The 17,926-nt window shown below is 49.1% G+C and overlaps 1 protein-coding gene across 4 annotated transcripts in view; it reads right to left on the bottom strand.

Annotated features, from left to right (window-relative positions):
• LOC144736356 (neogenin-like) overlaps positions 1–17,926 on the bottom strand; it is a 224,647-nt gene that overhangs the window by 66,867 nt on the left and 139,854 nt on the right. For 3 of the 4 annotated variants that reach the window (XM_078619017.1, XM_078619020.1, XM_078619018.1), the window contains exons 17-18: positions 15,354–15,592; positions 14,273–14,411 (exon numbers count right to left, since the gene is read on the bottom strand). In XM_078619017.1, the coding sequence (XP_078475143.1) occupies positions 14,273–14,411; positions 15,354–15,592 (378 nt within the window). The remainder of the gene's footprint in view (positions 1–14,272; positions 14,412–15,353; positions 15,593–17,926) is intronic. The other variant, XM_078619019.1, reaches the window with a different exon arrangement.

Genomic DNA, 17,926 nt, shown 5'->3' with positions numbered 1-17,926 from the left:
CAATTTCCACCGAGAAGATGGGTACAAACTGAGCAATCATTGGAAGGACGTTATCAACCAGTTTAAGTCATAACTGGCTGTGATGTTCCCTTGGAAGCTAACCCTCCTTTTCCTGAAGACGACTGCTTGTGTTGTGATCGAAACGTCGTAGTTTTTGTTATTTTATTTGAACCTATCTACGTGACTTTACCGAAAGACCCAAGAATATGAGTAAAAAAAGGTAATGTACAATAAATTTGTGAACGGAGGGACAACTGGAAAACAGCACATTATGTTTTTACCTAAATGGAGGCGACCAAAATCAAGAAATATGAAACAAAGAGGTGGACAAGAGCGGGTTTGAGTGTTTTTGGAAAACTGAACTTGATAATCAAAATTAACCATACCAATGTTCCTAAAGAACAAAGTTTTATAATATGATAATTGTTTTTTTACCCTTTTATCTGGAAACAAAACTGACACCTTTTTTTACAAGGAGTCATGTTTGCATTGACCACAATACCTGCAGTCGGAATGCACACAAAAAACATAACTCTGATAATGTATGCACTGTCCTTGAAATTGATTGGTCCACACCCGAGACAGCTTTCTGTAGAGCCTAGTCTCACATGGTGTTGGACCAGATGACACCAAAAGGCGCACAACTCAAGGACAATGCACCATCAGAGTATGAGAGCTCGGGGTAAGCATTTACACCATTGGAACCTCATTTGCCAGTAGCAAAATATGATAATTTAATTATCAAAATATGATCATTAAAAAAGGTGTCAGTTTTGTTGCCAGATAAAAGGGTAAAAAACAATTATCATATTTTGCTACTGGCAAATGAGGTTCCAATGGTGGAACAAAGTTTTAATTCACTGCGTACTACCTGCAATGACACATTGTTCACAAAAAATGGTCTATAATACTAAAATATAAAACAAAAACTGATAAGTATGGATAAAACCTGAGTAGGTATATTCATGCTTGTAATTATACTGAGAGAAAAGCGACGAGTACATGGATTAGAGAACAAACGTAGGTTAATGACATCATCTGATCGATTAAGAAAAATATGTGGGTTCGAGCAGGACATGTCACTAAAAGGGCAGATTAATGATGACCAAGAATAATAATGTAGTAGCAGCCAAGGAATAGAATACGTCTGCGAGCACGTCAACCACGGAGATGGAGCGATGACATCAGTTCAACTGCAGGTGCTGGATGGATTGTGGCATTCCAGGATCGTGAGAGGTGGCAGTCGGCTAGGGAGGTGTAAATGCTCTTGGCACAATGAGTCTGCACATGTCGACAATTATCACTGTAATTGTCACTGGAGTGGCTGTATTCTTTTGTGTGTAATTTCCATATGACTTCAAGCTGTATGATGCATGTTTGTGACTGTGTGGTGTACACTGGAACAAGCTTTAACATGTAAAGCTAATGAGCTGACTCCAGGGTGCTGATGTATATTTGCAGGCATCCTTTGCACCCCTCGACTAATTTTAGCTATTTAACAATATACACATCGGTGTCATTTGTTTACTCATACTGCTATTAACAAAAGTGGGTTACACTGCATTTAAATTCACCCATAATCTGTGTATGAGTAAAACATTCCCAATGAGACAATAATAAATGTAACACATTCGTCAATAACATTGCCTTATATGATAGGCAATGTTTTGAGCAATGAGCCTTTGTCATAACACATGATCTGGGCGATGGCTATTCTTTATAGCACATTATGTGCTATAAAGAAGGGCGATCACCCAAAACGTCACCTATTTACGTACGTTCCTTTTAAGGTTGTGCTGTTGACGAATGTGTTATTTTTTTGCTATTTGTTCTTGTGCACCACTGCCAACTCAGCGTCACGAAATAATGTTTAATTACGAAGACAACACGTGCCAATGGAAAGAAGACGTATGAATATACAGTACAGGAAAAACAGGTACAAGGAGACAGAATACTATTAACTAGTTTTATTTTACCAGGTAAGGCACCACTGAGCAATATAGCTCTTTTTCAGACGTTTCCTGGCCACAATTGACGGCTGAAGGAAGTGGCTTATCATGCGGATGTGTATAGCAGCCAAACACTCTAAACGCGTGTTTCTAAATGTGGAGGGAAGACCGGAGCACCCGGGGAAAAATCCACACGACCACCGTGAGAACATGCAAACTCCAAATGTACAAGCGTACGCAACAAATGTTAATGAACAAAAAAAACGGAACATGGTAACAGTGATGACAAACTATAGCCCACGTTTCAATGCAATGAATATATATGATAACTAATGTACACTCAGCTTCAATTAAATTAAGTGCTACATTTAAGCACGTGCACATATATATTCATGTTGCCGATTTAAACGTGTTGAGGTTTTTTTTTTTAAGAAAAGAGAGAATCCCTTCATAAGGAACAGACACTGGAATACGAGAACCCTCTAACAAGCAGATAAGGCAAGCACATTGGGACATGAGCTGAACCCGAACTACAGTGGAATTCCTATTATCCATATTGATTTTGAGGGCATTATTGGGGGATTTGATTGTGTATCTATTCACAAAACAAACTCTGCTTATCCACAGACACGCCCGGATAGATACACGTGACAGGAATAATTGGCAGACACCTCTGGGTAACTCCTCTTATCCTTAAAATTCCCGGAGATAATGAGCAATGCAGCATACGACTGAACAGCTTATGGGAGATTAACAGCCACTGATAAATACAAATAAAATAGTTTATCTTCTTGGTTCTTTTGGTAAAGTCACGGAGACAGCGTCCCAATGATTGGGACGCTGTCTTTCCGACAGCTCTGTTTCTTCACCTGAGGACGGCTGCTTGTGTTGTGGCCGAAACGTCGTGAGAATTTTTATTTTATTATGTTTTATTATTGTATTATTTCCCTTCTACGTGACTTTACCGAAAGAACCAAGAAGATGCATCCCTGCAGTCACGAAAGCTTTAAATCGAAAATAGTTATTTAATGGTGGTTGTTTTTTTGTTCTGTGCAAATGCACAACACATCTTCCTTGCAAACTAGCTGGGTAACTGACTATATGGGACTTTCCGTGTAAGGACACATGTATTGATTGGTTATTCTTTGAACCGTGTTCTCTCCTCTCACACATGCAAAGCACAAGCACTCACTAGCATGCAACAGCATATTGCACAGCATCAGAAATATGGTATTATAATCATTATCGCCGTTGTCATCTTCATTATGAATTCATAATCTGCCTCAATCCATAATTTCCATCAATCACTAAGCAATTTTTTTACGAAACAAACACAAATTTAATCCGAATTGCACACACCTGCAGGACAAAGAAGAAGATAAATATCTTCTGTATAGCCTAAATAGAGAATTGTGGCAAGTACTGTTAGCGAGCACCTATGAAGGCTGGCAAATTAATAACAAAGCCACCGTATGAGAGCTCGGATAAGATTTCTGTGCCCAATAGATTGACGGTTTGAATTTGGATACGAATATCGCAACAAAACCCCTTCAGAAAAGTCAAACATAAATTTAAATGTCAACAAAATTACACAAAAAACATTAGATCATAGACATTCGTTTGAAATGACATAAAATGTGATTACATTGTTTTCCACGAATATTGAATACTAGCGGTAAGTACCCGGCGTTGCCCGGCCGAAAAAGGCAGACACATGTAGGTACACACGCAAATCCATTGATACACAAAAATAGAGTTACACGCACAAATGGACTCGCACATACATAGACTGAACAACAACAACCGCCATTCGCCACTAAGTGGCGGTGACGTCACAACAACGCTTGTGCCAGGCTATGTGCACCTTGAGGCCACGTGAAGTGTCGAACGCCCGCTGGCAAGAGGTCACGGGGCAAACCCAGATGGCACAGGTCGAATGACTGAGACGACTGGCTGATGCAGCACCTGTGGCCCCTACTGTGGCAACTTTCTGTGCTTTAGCCACCCGGCGCTCCGCTCGTTGTTGTGAGCATCGCTCCTCTGCCCTCCGTTGTTGTTGGAGGGTGACTGCCTCAAATTGGCCAGTAGCGTCTTTCAGGAGCCTCCTCCACAGTGGCCGATCTTGACACGGCTGGTACCAGTCATCCGCAAGTGGACTCAGCTCCAAGTCTTCCTGTAGCACATAACTCTATGTCTTCTCCAGCCCGTGCCGCACCCGTTTAGCCCCCTCGATCCGGCGGAACAAAAGCTGTTTAGGCATGCGGTGGCTGGCCATGCGGGCTACATGACTCAGGCAACGCAGCCTTGCCTGCCGGAGGTCACCGATGGGACTTTGTCCACATCTTTCAAGGATTTGTGAGTTCCTTACACAATGCAGCCTGGTTAAAGCCAGGATGGATCGTAGGCAGGCCAGCCTAAATGTTTCTAACCGGCGAAGATGTTCCATTAGGGGGGTCCAAGTTTCGCAAGCGTAGAGAAGGGAAGGAATGACCGTGGCCGAGAACTTCTGAAGCTTCGTACGGAGTGATAGACCCGGTAGCTTCCACACAGCGTTACGCAGCCAATGAAAAGATACTGCAGCTCGACTGATTCGGAGTAAGACCTCTGCTGTTAAACCGGAGCCGGTCATTAGCACACTGCCCAGGGAAACTCTCCACTGTCTCCACAACTGGCCCATCACCAATTGGGAGTTGTGGGGGTGGAGTGTCCGATGGTACAAAATAGCCAGGCAGGTGCTTAGCTTTGGTTGGGCTGATGGTAAAGCCCCACTTGTTGGTGGCAAGCTCCAGGTTCAGCAGCAGCACCCGGAACTCCTCCTCCGAGTGAGCAGCCATTAGCAGATCATCGGCATACATAACGTGGTTGAGCAATAAGGAGCCATCCCTTGACCGCACCCAGGCATCGATCAGCCTCCCATTGTATCTGTAGCAGATGGGAATTCTTCCAGTACAGGCATTGAAGGCTCGACGAACTACGTGGTCCAATGTGGGAGCCAGAGGACATCCCTGTTGCACCCCAAGGTGTAAAGGGAATGGCTCTGACTCACGGCCACGTAGTTAAGACGCGGGGCCGCTCACCATCATGAAGGTCCTTAAGGATGGTGATGAGTGGGTTCGGGACTCGGAAAGCACGAAGAGCAACCCAGAGGCCAGGCCTACTGATGGTATCATAGGCCTTGAGCAGGTCAATAAAGCACACGCATTGGACTAATATTGCACACATGGACGTACAGACACGCAAAGAAATGGAGTTACACTGACTAACATGGAGGCATGCACACACAGCGACTAACACACACGCACATGGACTGACACACACAAACACATCGACTTACAGACACACACAAATATGGACTCACACACACATAGACATGTACTTGAGATACGCACACATGGAGTTACACACACATATATCGACGTACACACATACAGCGACTCACACACAGACATCCGTGGACTCACACACATATGTACTTACTCACACACATATGGACTAAGACACACACACATGGACTTAGACACACATAGATAGACTGACACACACACAGCCCTACACACATACACATGTGACACACAGACATCTACTTGAGATACACAGACATGGATGAACACACATATACGGACTCACACAAACACATTGACTTACACACACATCGAGTGACACACACATGTATAGACTTACATACACATGTGGACTAACACATACACATGGACGTACATGGCCAGATGACAGACTGGCTGGCCGTCGCAGCGTCATAAAAGCGCAGCAAAAACGGGAACATTTTGCAACCTAAAAATAAAGAGTTTTGTGCACACAAAAATTATTATTGTAATATCTCGCAACGTATTTGTTTGATAATAGTAAGCAATCAAAGTGAGTTCTTATCTGCACACAAACATCATTCTAGTAATGTTTGTCAACTAATGTGTTTAATAATAGGAAACATTGGACTTGATTTGTACTTACCATAGGCGTGTTGAGGCCTTGTGTTATGCGTAGCCCCCGTCCTGGCCTACATTGGCGAGGCGGCGGAGTTGGCACTTTGCCAGGCTAGAGGCTGGGCCACTACCCCCACATCCCCCCCCCCAGCATCTCCCGGCCGTGCAAGAAGAATGCTATGTAAGCAGTAAAATATTATTCGCTACGGAGTCTGTAGTATAAACTGGACGCATCATGTTGGGGGGGAGCGAAGAGGACATGACACTCTGAAGGAATATCCGCAGCGTTATGTATGTCTTGCCTGTAAAACGCGCGAAAGAAAATGTCCCCCGTGAGCTCTACTGAACGCGCAGCACTTGGCAGGGTCCGCCCCCCCCCCCACGCAATTGGCGTCAGTTGGTACGGTCGATGGCGCGGAATAAGTAAATAATTAATAGAAACGGCACAAATGTGTTAATTAAACGACTTTAAAGTTTACGGATGGTAAAACGGAATAGCATATTCCCACCGCGGGGCTTAGGGCGTGCCGCCCGGCAAATTTTTTTCTACGTGAAGGCCACCATCTGAGAGCCAAATCCACCGCAAGCGCGAGCGCGCGGAGACTTTTATATATAAGACTCACATGACTTTTTAAATACAATCCCATCATGCAAAGCTCTATGGCAGTGCAGTCAGAGATAAAATCAACATACACGTCGCTTAGGAAGCAAATCCCTGTTGTGTGCAATGCAATTGAAGTATTGGAAAATGACGGCAGGAAACTCCTTGACGGGAACACACTTCTTTTATTAAATCTTGACTTGTAACAATACAACGCGTGGCCTCTCTTCTTCCCGATGCGCTTCTCTTGACTCTGGATTCTGTGCTGCCGGCTCTCTGTGCCTCGTGTAGACTCCGCGCCTCGGCTACACTCCTCTCTCGCCTCGTGTAGACTCTGCGCCTCTGCTACACTCTCCACTCGCCTCGTGTAGACTTTGCATCTCTCTCTCTGGCTACACCGTATGCATACTCGGCTCGTGTAGACCTTCCTCTCTCTCTGGCTACACCGTATGCATACTCGGCTCGTGTAGACCGTTCTCTCTCGCTGGCTACACCGTATGCATACTCGGCTCGTGTAGACCTTCCTCTCTCTCTGGCTACACCGTATGCATATTCGGCTCGTGTAGACCGTTCTCTCTCGCTGGCTACACACTATACATTACTCAGCTCGTGTAGACCGTTCTCTCTCGCTGGCTACACACTATACATTACTCAGCTCGTGTAGACCGTTCTCTCTCGCTGGCTACACACTATACATTACTCAGCTCGTGTAGACCGTTCTCTCTCGCTGGCTACACACTTATACCTTACTCTCCTCTACTCTCCATTACTCTCCATTACTCTCCTCTCCGGGCTCTATCTCTGCACCTTCGTCTTCCTTTCTTAGATGGTTCCACTTCTCCCCTGCTCCTCTGTGCATCACCCTTCTTCCCGGGAGACGGAGCGGATGCGGACCTCAACGTCGGCACCGCTCCTCAGTTACCCAATCCCCACGCGCTATCCCTACGATCCGGTTCCGCTCAGCGCGTGTTTCCACTCCCCGACCAATCACACCGCGCTGCTACCCGATCACTCCCTCTGGGCGCGTCACCGGCACACAGCCAATCAGCAGCACTACCCCCACCCGCGCACTGACGCCTGCTCCTCCCCGTCAGCGCGCGTCACCACACACACACCCGTACATACGCGCTGGCACACGACATATACACCCAGCGCGTATCACCACTACATCACCCCCTCCCACATAGCTCGCAGCCGGCCCGGCTGCTAACAACAACCAACCGCGACGATAAAACGACAACCAACAAAAAAAAACCCCGTAACCCCCCGAGTGTGCCCCGTAACATAACACAACAACAACAACAACAAGAATAACTATGTACAGATTGACAATGAACCCGAAAAGTCAACAATAACACGATACGAGCAAATTCGAAACGAACGCGCCCCACGTCCCTGCGACTACACGCAGTGACGAGGCGCTCCAACTGCCCCGACTCCTCACGAGGCAGGTCATGCAAAGTAGCACGACCTGGCGCGAGTCCGTCTGGCTGGTCCATCGTATGGGGCGGGACACTGACGACCGTCCGGCGGTTCCGGCTGCTCCAGACGGCGCGGAACGGGCCTGAAAGGGCCGGCCCCGCCGCGGAGATCCGGCCGCCGGTGATCGGCAGCTGTCAGTTCCGAGACACCTGGGAGCAGATCAGGCGAAAATACGTGTGGATCAGGCAGAGACATTTCCCCCTCTGGGTCGCCGGTCACGTCACACGCCCGGCCATCACGACACAAGGGGAGGCCATATGGAGGCGAGAACGGTTTCAGTCGGGAGGGGTGAACGTACCACCGGCGCTTTCCCCACTTTATCTGAACGCACTGGGGCCGTGCAACGCGCACGACCTCCACGGGTCCCCTCCACGGTCTCAACAATTTAGGCGACGTAGCCAAGGGTGCCTGAGGGCAATGCAGCCAGGCCCTGTCACCTGGTTTCCATTCGTGCATGGACACCTTCCGTGCCCGCAACCGTTCATTAGCAATTTGGCGAGCCCGCGAATTAAGCCGCGCGGCCTCCCTCGCCTCTGTCAGCTTGTGAATATTAAACTTAATATGTTCTGCCAAATTAGAATTAGTTCGTGGAGCGGACAGGCCAAGTTGCGTTTCTATTGGCGGGTCAGCTTCCCGACCGTACATCAAATAGAATGGGGAAAACCCCGTAGCTGCATGGGGGGCCATTCTATACGCGGCAAGGACTCCCGGGACCTGCAGGTCCCAATCTACATGTGCCTCGCACACCTGCTGGCACAGCATGGAAGTCAAGGTTTTGTGGAGTCTCTCCACCATCCCGTCAGTCTGCGGGTGGTACGGGGAGGTACGCACCTTCTTGGTACCCAACAGATCGCACACCTCTTGCAACAATTTACTCGAAAATTTTTTACCTTGGTCGGTCAGCAGGCGTTCGGGAGCCCCCTTGTCCAGGACATAGCCCTGGACGAAGGCATCCGTCACAGCCGCTGCCGACTGGTTAGCGAGAGGCCACGCCATAGGCCATCGGGTAAAGTATTCGACCCCCACTAACAAATATTTATTCCCTCTCGGCGTGACTGGGAAGGGCCCCAAAATATCGAGTGCAACGAGCTCGTTGGTACGCGAGACCTGAATAGATTGCAGCGGTGGATTAGCTGCCACGGCCGGTGGTTTACGCCTGGCGCACTCAACGCACCCCTTCAGAATATGCACCACATCACTTCCCATTCCCGGCCAGTAATAGTCACGCTGAAGCAGGGCAAGCGTCTTGTTAACTCCCAAGTGCAAGAGGCGTTCGTGTGCCGCCAAGACAACCCTCCCCCTCACAGCGGAAGGCACCACGAGTGCGTTCCGCCGGGACAAACTGTCCCATTTCAATAACACGCCCCGCTCAAGTACATAGGAGCCGGTACGCTCCTGGTCCCCCTCGGGACCCCCAACCTTGCGGCGCAATGCTAGCAGCGAGCTGTCCGCCATCTGGAGGCGGCCCCATTCACTGAGCGACAGCGAGAGCAGCGAGTCCCGACCCTGAGAGGCAGTGGAATCATCCCCGATCGGTGCGCCCGCTGTCGCAGCCAGTGCCCCCATCTCCCCCGCAAGCGTCGGTTTACAGCGCGCCGATCCCGACAAACACGCGCATTCATCACAAGGCAACAACCGCGACAAGCAATCGGCATTCGTGTGTCGCAACCCCTTACGGTACGTAGTCGTAAACTGATAGTCCTGGAGGACTTCCAACCAACGCGACAACTGGCCCGAGGGCTGGGCGACCCTCAATGAATACTGTAGCGCCGCGTGGTCCGTTCGGACTGTAAAGTGACGACCATAAAGATATGGCCTAAACTGCTGCACAAAAAAAACAATGGCAAGCAGCTCGCGACGGGTGACACAGTAGCGCTGCTCCGCCGGAGACAACACCCTACTACCGTAGGCGACAACTCTTTCGACACCCCCAACGACTTGGGATAGCACCCCCCCAATGCCCGTGTTGCTAGCATCCGTGTCCAGCAAAAAGGGACTGGCAAAATCGGGATAACACAAGGGTGGGGCACCCACCAAGGCGTCCCGGAGGGAGCGAAACGCGGCCTCCTCCTCCGGTCCCCATTTGAACTTCACTCCCTTCGCCGTTAGAGCGTGCAAGGGTTTTGCAATAGTGGCGAAGTGCTCAACGAACCGCCGATAATAAGAAGCAAACCCGATGAAACTACGCACGTCGGAAACGGACGTAGGTGTCGGCCACGAACCGACACAATCCGTCTTCGCGGGATCGGTGGAGATCCCCGAAGAATCGACAATGTGACCCAAGTATCTAACGGACCTACGAAGGAGGTGACATTTGGCCGGTTTAAATTTCAACTTAGCCGATCGCATTCGCAAGAACACCCCTCTCAATCGCCGGAGGTGTTCCTCAAACGTTTTACTGAAAACAATGACATCGTCCATATAAATCAAGCATGTATCCCACTGCAAGCCCGACAAAACCAACTCCATAAGTCGCTGAAACGTCGCTGGAGAGGAGTGAAGTCCCATGGGTAACCGGTTAAACTGGAACAGCCCCCCTGGAGTCCGAAATGCTGTCTTAGGTTTCGACTCTTCGTCGAGCGGCAACTGCCAAAACCCCGATAACAAATCAAGAGTCGAAAAATATCGCGCACCAGACAATGCATCGAGGGACTCATCCATCCTGGGGAGCGGATACGCGTCAGCCACAGAGATCTTATTCAGGCGACGGAAATCAACGCAGAATCGCAGGGACCCGTCCTGCTTCTTAACCAGCACAATAGGCGCTCCCCACGGGCTAGAGGAGGGCGAAATAATATCGGCTTCTAGCATATCGTTAACAGCCGACTGAACATGTTCCTTCTCCACGGGACTCAGTCGGAAGGGATTTAGCCTGACCGGCGCCGCATCGCCCGTTTCAATGTGATGGTGCAACAAATCCGTGCACCCAATGTCATACTTATGTTTACTGAATACATCAGAGAATTCAATGAGCAACTCGCGCAGCGCACCCAACTGCGCCGCCGACAAATCGTCCGAGGCGGCACATAACGAATGGACCCACTCAAGGTCTTCCCTTGGCTCAACGTTCCGCGCGGGGCTCGAGCCCACCTGCGCAACCAACCCATCATCCCCAGGGACCTGCGCCGCGTGAGCCAGCACGGTGCCCTGCGGAATGACAGCTGGTCGCGACCCCGCGTTCAAAACCATCACAAACGGATCCCTGTCAGCCCGCACCAAAGTGTGAGCCACCGATAAATCAAGACCCCCGACAGCCTTGTTAGAAGGACCCAAAAGCATACTCTGTCCCGAAGCCTCCCTCACCCATGGTTTCCGCAACCGGAGGGGAATCAACATCTGTGAACCCGGGGGCACTTGCACTGTCTGCGTCGCCACCGCTTGTATCGTAGCGCACGCCGTCCGAATGTCAGTAGGGCCCGTCAAAAATGAAATCCGGCGACCCGATGGCAGTTCAATGCATCGTTGATCGATAAGAATTTTAATGGGCATTTTAGCCAAAAAGTCAGTGCCCAAAAGACACGGAACTGCCAAAGAAGACGAAACGAAAACGGGTCCCGACAATTTGATATCTCCAATGCAAATGGACGCCCTAACCTGACCGATAATGCCCAACGATCCCCCATTAGCGGCGTAAAATGGCACATCCACTGGAAGCAGCGGACGACATTGGACCGGAAGAATATTATAAATGAGGTCCGATATAATAGTTGCCGATGCCCCCGTGTCCACTAACACCCGAATCTCAACCCCATCAATAGATCCCGTAACAACGGACGAACCCGCCGAAGCAGCCACAATTCTATGCCCCAATTCCGCCCATTCAATGTCTCCCTGGTCCCGGCCGAACCCCCCTCGCCGAACCGAATCCCCGAACCTTAACCGGCCCTCCTCCGCCGCAACGCGGCGTCCCATGTGTGCCGAATAAACAGGCCGAGCGTGTGAGGTGCCGCGACTTGCCGGGGATTGTAGAGATGACTTGGGCTCTCGGTCGTCGTCCAGCCGAGCTCCCATGGCGCGCTGCCGCGGAGCGCGGCACCCGGACGCCACGTGGCCCGGAGGCCGCAGTTATAGCACGTGACGAGGGTCGGAGTAGATCTTGGTTGCTCCGACTTTCGGCCCGATCGCAGAGGCGACCGGGCCCCCGGCCTCCAGTCCCCTGGTCGTCCCGTGGCGAACGCCTCCTCTCGTGGGCTGACGACTTGGGGTTCGGCGACCACCAAACCCGGGGCTGCGACGACAGCAGCGTTGCAACCAACGCCTTGCTTCCGTTGTAGGGCCTCGTGCGCTTGAATACTCGTGGCGACTCTCAAAGAAGAAATATCAATCTCGTCAGCTGTGTTGATAGGGACCCCCAGGTCCTGCGCCAACTTGAGCAGCTGCTCCAAAACCATCGCGTCTTGGCCCTCCTCGTCCATCCGAGGGAACGCAGCATCAGCAAGAGCCAGCAACGCCGTGCGATAGGCCAGCGCGGTCTCCGTGGCCGCTTTCCGTCTTGCGTAGAACTGATGGCGGCACGTAGAGGGAGGCCCGTAGACCCTGGCCAACAAACCCAGCGCATCCTTCAGCGTGGAGCGGTCCGACTTCCGTGCAGCCCTGAAGGCCGCGAGCGCATCGTCGTCCAGCATGGCGGGCAATGCCCGCAGCGCCGTAGCATCGGACCACGCTGACATCTCTTGATGCGCCAAAAACCTTCGCTGAAATTGGCCCCAGTCTCCGCCTTCCGCCTTGAAGCTTGAAGGCTGACAACGTGGGCAGGCGCTGCTGAAAAATGAAGTCATCCGCCTCGTGGTTCCTCTCCGCCTGTCCGTCGGTGTCTAAGATGGCGGCTCCAGCAGCAGACGTAAGATGGCGGACCCCCTCGCGCGCTGATGACGTCGATGCGCGCGCTTGGGAACCCACCACCACGTGGCGCTCGCCGTTCCCGCCAAAAGTAGGCCCAGGCGCAATGGCGGGAATCCCCCATTCGTTTTGGCGGGAATCTGCGGGGCGACCTTGTAAAATGTCCCCCACCGTCCCCGCTCCTCCCGACGAGCTGATCTCCGCCAAGATGGACGCGGCGGCGAGCAGCAGCTCCGCCAGTCGGGAGTGCGCCTCACGAAGCCCGGCGTCTGTCCCCGGTCGCTCGGCCGGCGCCGTCGACGGACCCTGCAGCGTGGGCAAGTCCTCTTCCTCACCCCCCGCCACCAGCGGCCCCGAGTCGTCCAGGTCTTCCTCGCGGTCAATCCCGTGGGTCCTACGGGTCTTCCTCGTCTCCATACTTGGAAGCCCGTTTCACTTCTGACGCCAGATGAAGTATTGGAAAATGACGGCAGGAAACTCCTTGACGGGAACACACTTCTTTTATTAAATCTTGACTTGTAACAATACAACGCGTGGCCTCTCTTCTTCCCGATGCGCTTCTCTTGACTCTGGATTCTGTGCTGCCGGCTCTCTGTGCCTCGTGTAGACTCCGCGCCTCGGCTACACTCCTCTCTCGCCTCGTGTAGACTCTGCGCCTCTGCTACACTCTCCACTCGCCTCGTGTAGACTTTGCATCTCTCTCTCTGGCTACACCGTATGCATACTCGGCTCGTGTAGACCGTTCTCTCTCGCTGGCTACACCGTATGCATACTCGGCTCGTGTAGACCTTCCTCTCTCTCTGGCTACACCGTATGCATATTCGGCTCGTGTAGACCGTTCTCTCTCGCTGGCTACACACTATACATTACTCAGCTCGTGTAGACCGTTCTCTCTCGCTGGCTACACACTATACATTACTCAGCTCGTGTAGACCGTTCTCTCTCGCTGGCTACACACTATACATTACTCAGCTCGTGTAGACCGTTCTCTCTCGCTGGCTACACACTTATACCTTACTCTCCTCTACTCTCCATTACTCTCCATTACTCTCCTCTCCGGGCTCTATCTCTGCACCTTCGTCTTCCTTTCTTAGATGGTTCCACTTCTCCCCTGCTCCTCTGTGCATCACCTTATATACCCCTTCTTCCCGGGAGACGGAGCGGATGCGGACCTCAACGTCGGCACCGCTCCTCAGTTACCCAATCCCCACGCGCTATCCCTACGATCCGGTTCCGCTCAGCGCGTGTTTCCACTCCCCGACCAATCACACCGCGCTGCTACCCGATCACTCCCTCTGGGCGCGTCACCGGCACACAGCCAATCAGCAGCACTACCCCCACCCGCGCACTGACGCCTGCTCCTCCCCGTCAGCGCGCGTCACCACACACACACCCGTACATACGCGCTGGCACACGACATATACACCCAGCGCGTATCACCACTACACAATGATTGAACCCACCCATCTCCAGTGTTGTGCCATGCGCTGTCATGCTCCACGTGCTGGTACGTCGGCCCTTGGTCACCATGACAGCAAATTCATACAGAGTATTGGGCTTCAGTCCTCCTACTAAGTAGCTCAATGAGGTACTATTCGCCATCTGAAAAACAGTGAAACCCGGTACATTTATTCACAAAACTCCCATTGTCAAAAAAAACCCGCAAAGCCGTCACGAAACATACACAGCCAGTCTTCGACTTACGAGCGCCCGACTTACAAATGCCCGTTACTTTCGAACCAGTTTCCATGAAATAATTTTTTTTTACATTGACTTAAAACGCGAACTCGCAATTTCAAATTGAACTGCGGAACTATTTAGCTGGGATTTTACCACTTCCTCGGCATGTTTTTTTAAGGTTCTAGATAATTTGTTCTCTTTTTACAGTTGTCCATACTGTCAATATACCATTAATTAGTTATTAAATTCAAGTGGTGACATCTATACTCTGGTTCTTTCCGTAAAGTCACATAGGTATAAAATAAAATAAATCACGACGTTTCGGGCATATCACCTGATGATGGACGCTTGTGTTGCGCCCGAAACGTCGTGATTTATTTTATTTAATACCTACATGACTTTACCGAAAGAACCAAAGAGTATGGATTCCTGCAGTCACGAAAGCTTCAAATCAAGATGGTGACATCCATTTAATCAGTTTCTCTATGCATTTAAATGTTTGTAGAGTTAGTCTAAATTCAGCTACATTCGGGCCTAGACCTTTTACGTAAAAAAAATCATCTTTTTGTCTGTAATTAAATTTTCCCTCTCTTCGACTATGTTAAAGTGTAATTAGCTTTCCACCAGCCTGTGACTGGTTATAGTGTGGAATCAATATACCAATCCCAAGGCAATCCAGAGCAAGGTAGCTGAGTGTGGCACACTTATGAGCAAACCCGATTCTCCATATTAAAAACTAAAATCACAATTTCCACTCTTGAATTTTTAATGGGGAATTAACATTCCTGTTTTAACTGCTTCAATCGATAACATCATATGAGCACGTGTATTTAAAGTAACACTTTCCATGCAAGGTTGGCGCACCTTGTATTTTGTGTTGGCTGGATAGTAGGTCTTCCACCGCACCGTGTAGTGGCGTGCATCAGGGATGCGCTGGCTGCGCGGCAGCGAGTTGTCAGCCCAGGCGACGCGGATGGTGTCGTGAGACAACACTGTAGCCTGTACGCCCACCGGGGGCAGCATGGGTGTGGGTGGCTCTGGGACTGCCGTCACCGGGTCAGCAAAAACATGAAATAAATCAATGTCGGAAGGGTCCATATGATCTGAGGGGCCAGCATGGAGAATAATAATAATGCAGCATTCAAAAACATGCAGCCAATTAAGGGTATGAGAGGGAAATGTGAACATAATCATAAAAATAGGGATCAGGGGGTTTTATAGGAGAGATGAGGAGGCGGTGGCTTTAAAATGAATAAAATCAACAACATGCAGGGCAAAATGAATAAGCCAGCAAAAGAAGCGATGAGTGAAATGTTGTGGTTTTAAAGAGAACAAAGAAGCAATAGAGAAGAGTCGTTAGTAATAAATGTTAATATTCATCTTATTCTCGGCAGAAACAGTACTTAAGATGTTATAAAAATTCAAACATTGCAATCCATATTTTAATAACATTTTTTAGACAATTAATATTCAAACATAACTTCGGATCGAGTCATTTTATATTATTGTAAATATTCAAAATTCGTATATTATTAAAAGTTTAAATTTATACAAGTTTGGGTGTACTTTATGCGGGTTTGGTTTGCACAATTTTGCATACATGCGGTTAACCAATTTCTACCCAAAATTCACAATATGCAATTTAAAATCACTTTAGTGCAGATATACGATCGGTTGTGGGACAACATTGTGTACTGTATGCGCTACTCTGTTGGCAGCTGTTTCATGAGGTTTAGTTTCGTGCGCCCTTTTTTGTACCGCATCTACCACATAAAGCGAGGGAAACCTTAAATTGTAAAGCACAATATTGTCATTGGTAAACCAGTAACAAGATTATTCGAATTTACGCTTCAAACTGAAAAAGTATTTATGTATATAAAACTACATTCTTTTATTTACCAGGTAAAGGCCAATGAGATATTAGCTCTATTTCAGAGGCAAGCTGTTCACACGTGATAGCTAATCGAATTTATAATTGAGAGCAGCCAAATAATCTAAACGCATGGAGAGCAAAACTGGAGGACCTGGGAAAAAAATCCACGCGATCAGGAGAAGAGCATACAATCTCCAAATATACAGGCATCAGGGTCGACAACAAACCCACGACCTCCTGCATTTCATGGTCATCATTAGCCATGATCAATCCACTGCAGGACAAAGGCCTTGCCAAGCCTCCACCGCCTTTCAAAATCTTGCAATTCCATAATACACCTAGCACACGCGCATCACGTGATTACCACATTGCTTCATCTCTTCAGTGTACAACCTCTCAGAAGCTTTCCACTCCTTGGCTGCCTGTCAATGTTATTATTCTTGACGATTGTACATCAAGACATTACTTTTAAAACCCACTTAATATTCTTATAGTTTGGATGAAGTCATTAATCTGCATATGTTTTCTAACATGTCATTTTTTCTGTTTTTCCTCGTAATCCATCCAAAGTATGTATCTCTCCAAAAGCTTCTTTGTGCACTTTTCAGATTGTATTCCATTTTCTTTGGCTATGTCCATGTTTCTAATTCACGTGTCATCAAAATACCAGGTGGCATTGTATTGATGGCCTCATGAAAGGGCAGTGCCATAGTCGCTCAGGGAAGGAAGCCAGGTTTGACCACCCCAAAAAATGTAACATAGGTAAGGAGAAGACCAAGTACCTGTGGTCTAAGTTGGGTGATGGGTTGGTAAAACCTTTGGTGGGATAAGTTAAAGGCCTTGGTAGACTGAAATCCCACGAACCAAGATACAAGTAAGGTCGTTCTTTTTTCCAAAATTTCTGCAATGATTTGTCCACTGTACAATCTCACCAAGATATCTGTACCCAACTAAGTTGTGTTCCCCAGAATGTGATTTAGCTTTTAAAAAAGTGAAATCTATTTTGTGTTAAGGCTTAGTCTGTAGGTAAAAATTTTAAAACGAGTTATTTTACAGATGTATGCATCTGATGTAGGCCTGGGGACAGTTCTATCAACAGAATGTTGATGGCATCGACTATAGAACAATCCAGTGGTTTGAGTGTGCAGCAATCGCGTCGACCGGCCACGTGCAGCGGACGGAGAGAAGCGCACGCTCGGGCGCCGCGAGCATGCGCCCTCGTGTGAATAACCACAGTCCGTCGACACCCTTTCACCAAGTCAACAGCGGAGTCAGACGAAACAGGTTGTTCGGGTCCAATGGCACTATTCAACGATGCATCTGCTGCGTGTGGTGCGTTTGTATAAAATTCGCATCTCCCCCCACCCCCCAGGTTTCTTCCCCTTCCACGGGTGGCCTCTCATCACAGATACTCACACAAAGTGCGCAGCTGCTCCAAAAACGAGGCAGACAAAGATATGCCCATTTGGTCTTGTCTCCCGCCCTCCGTTTTGCTGTACTGTATGTATATGCGTTCATTTTGGTTGATTATGTTTATTTAATTTGTTACACGGATGGTCCCCTT

The sequence above is a fragment of the Lampetra planeri genome, chromosome 3, assembly GCF_965212315.1.
Source record: "Lampetra planeri chromosome 3, kcLamPlan1.2.h2, whole genome shotgun sequence".
NCBI classification, from domain to species: Eukaryota; Metazoa; Chordata; class Hyperoartia; order Petromyzontiformes; family Petromyzontidae; genus Lampetra; species Lampetra planeri.
Note: the sequence above shows the minus strand (reverse complement) of the source record. Positions and strands in the feature narration are given on the sequence as shown.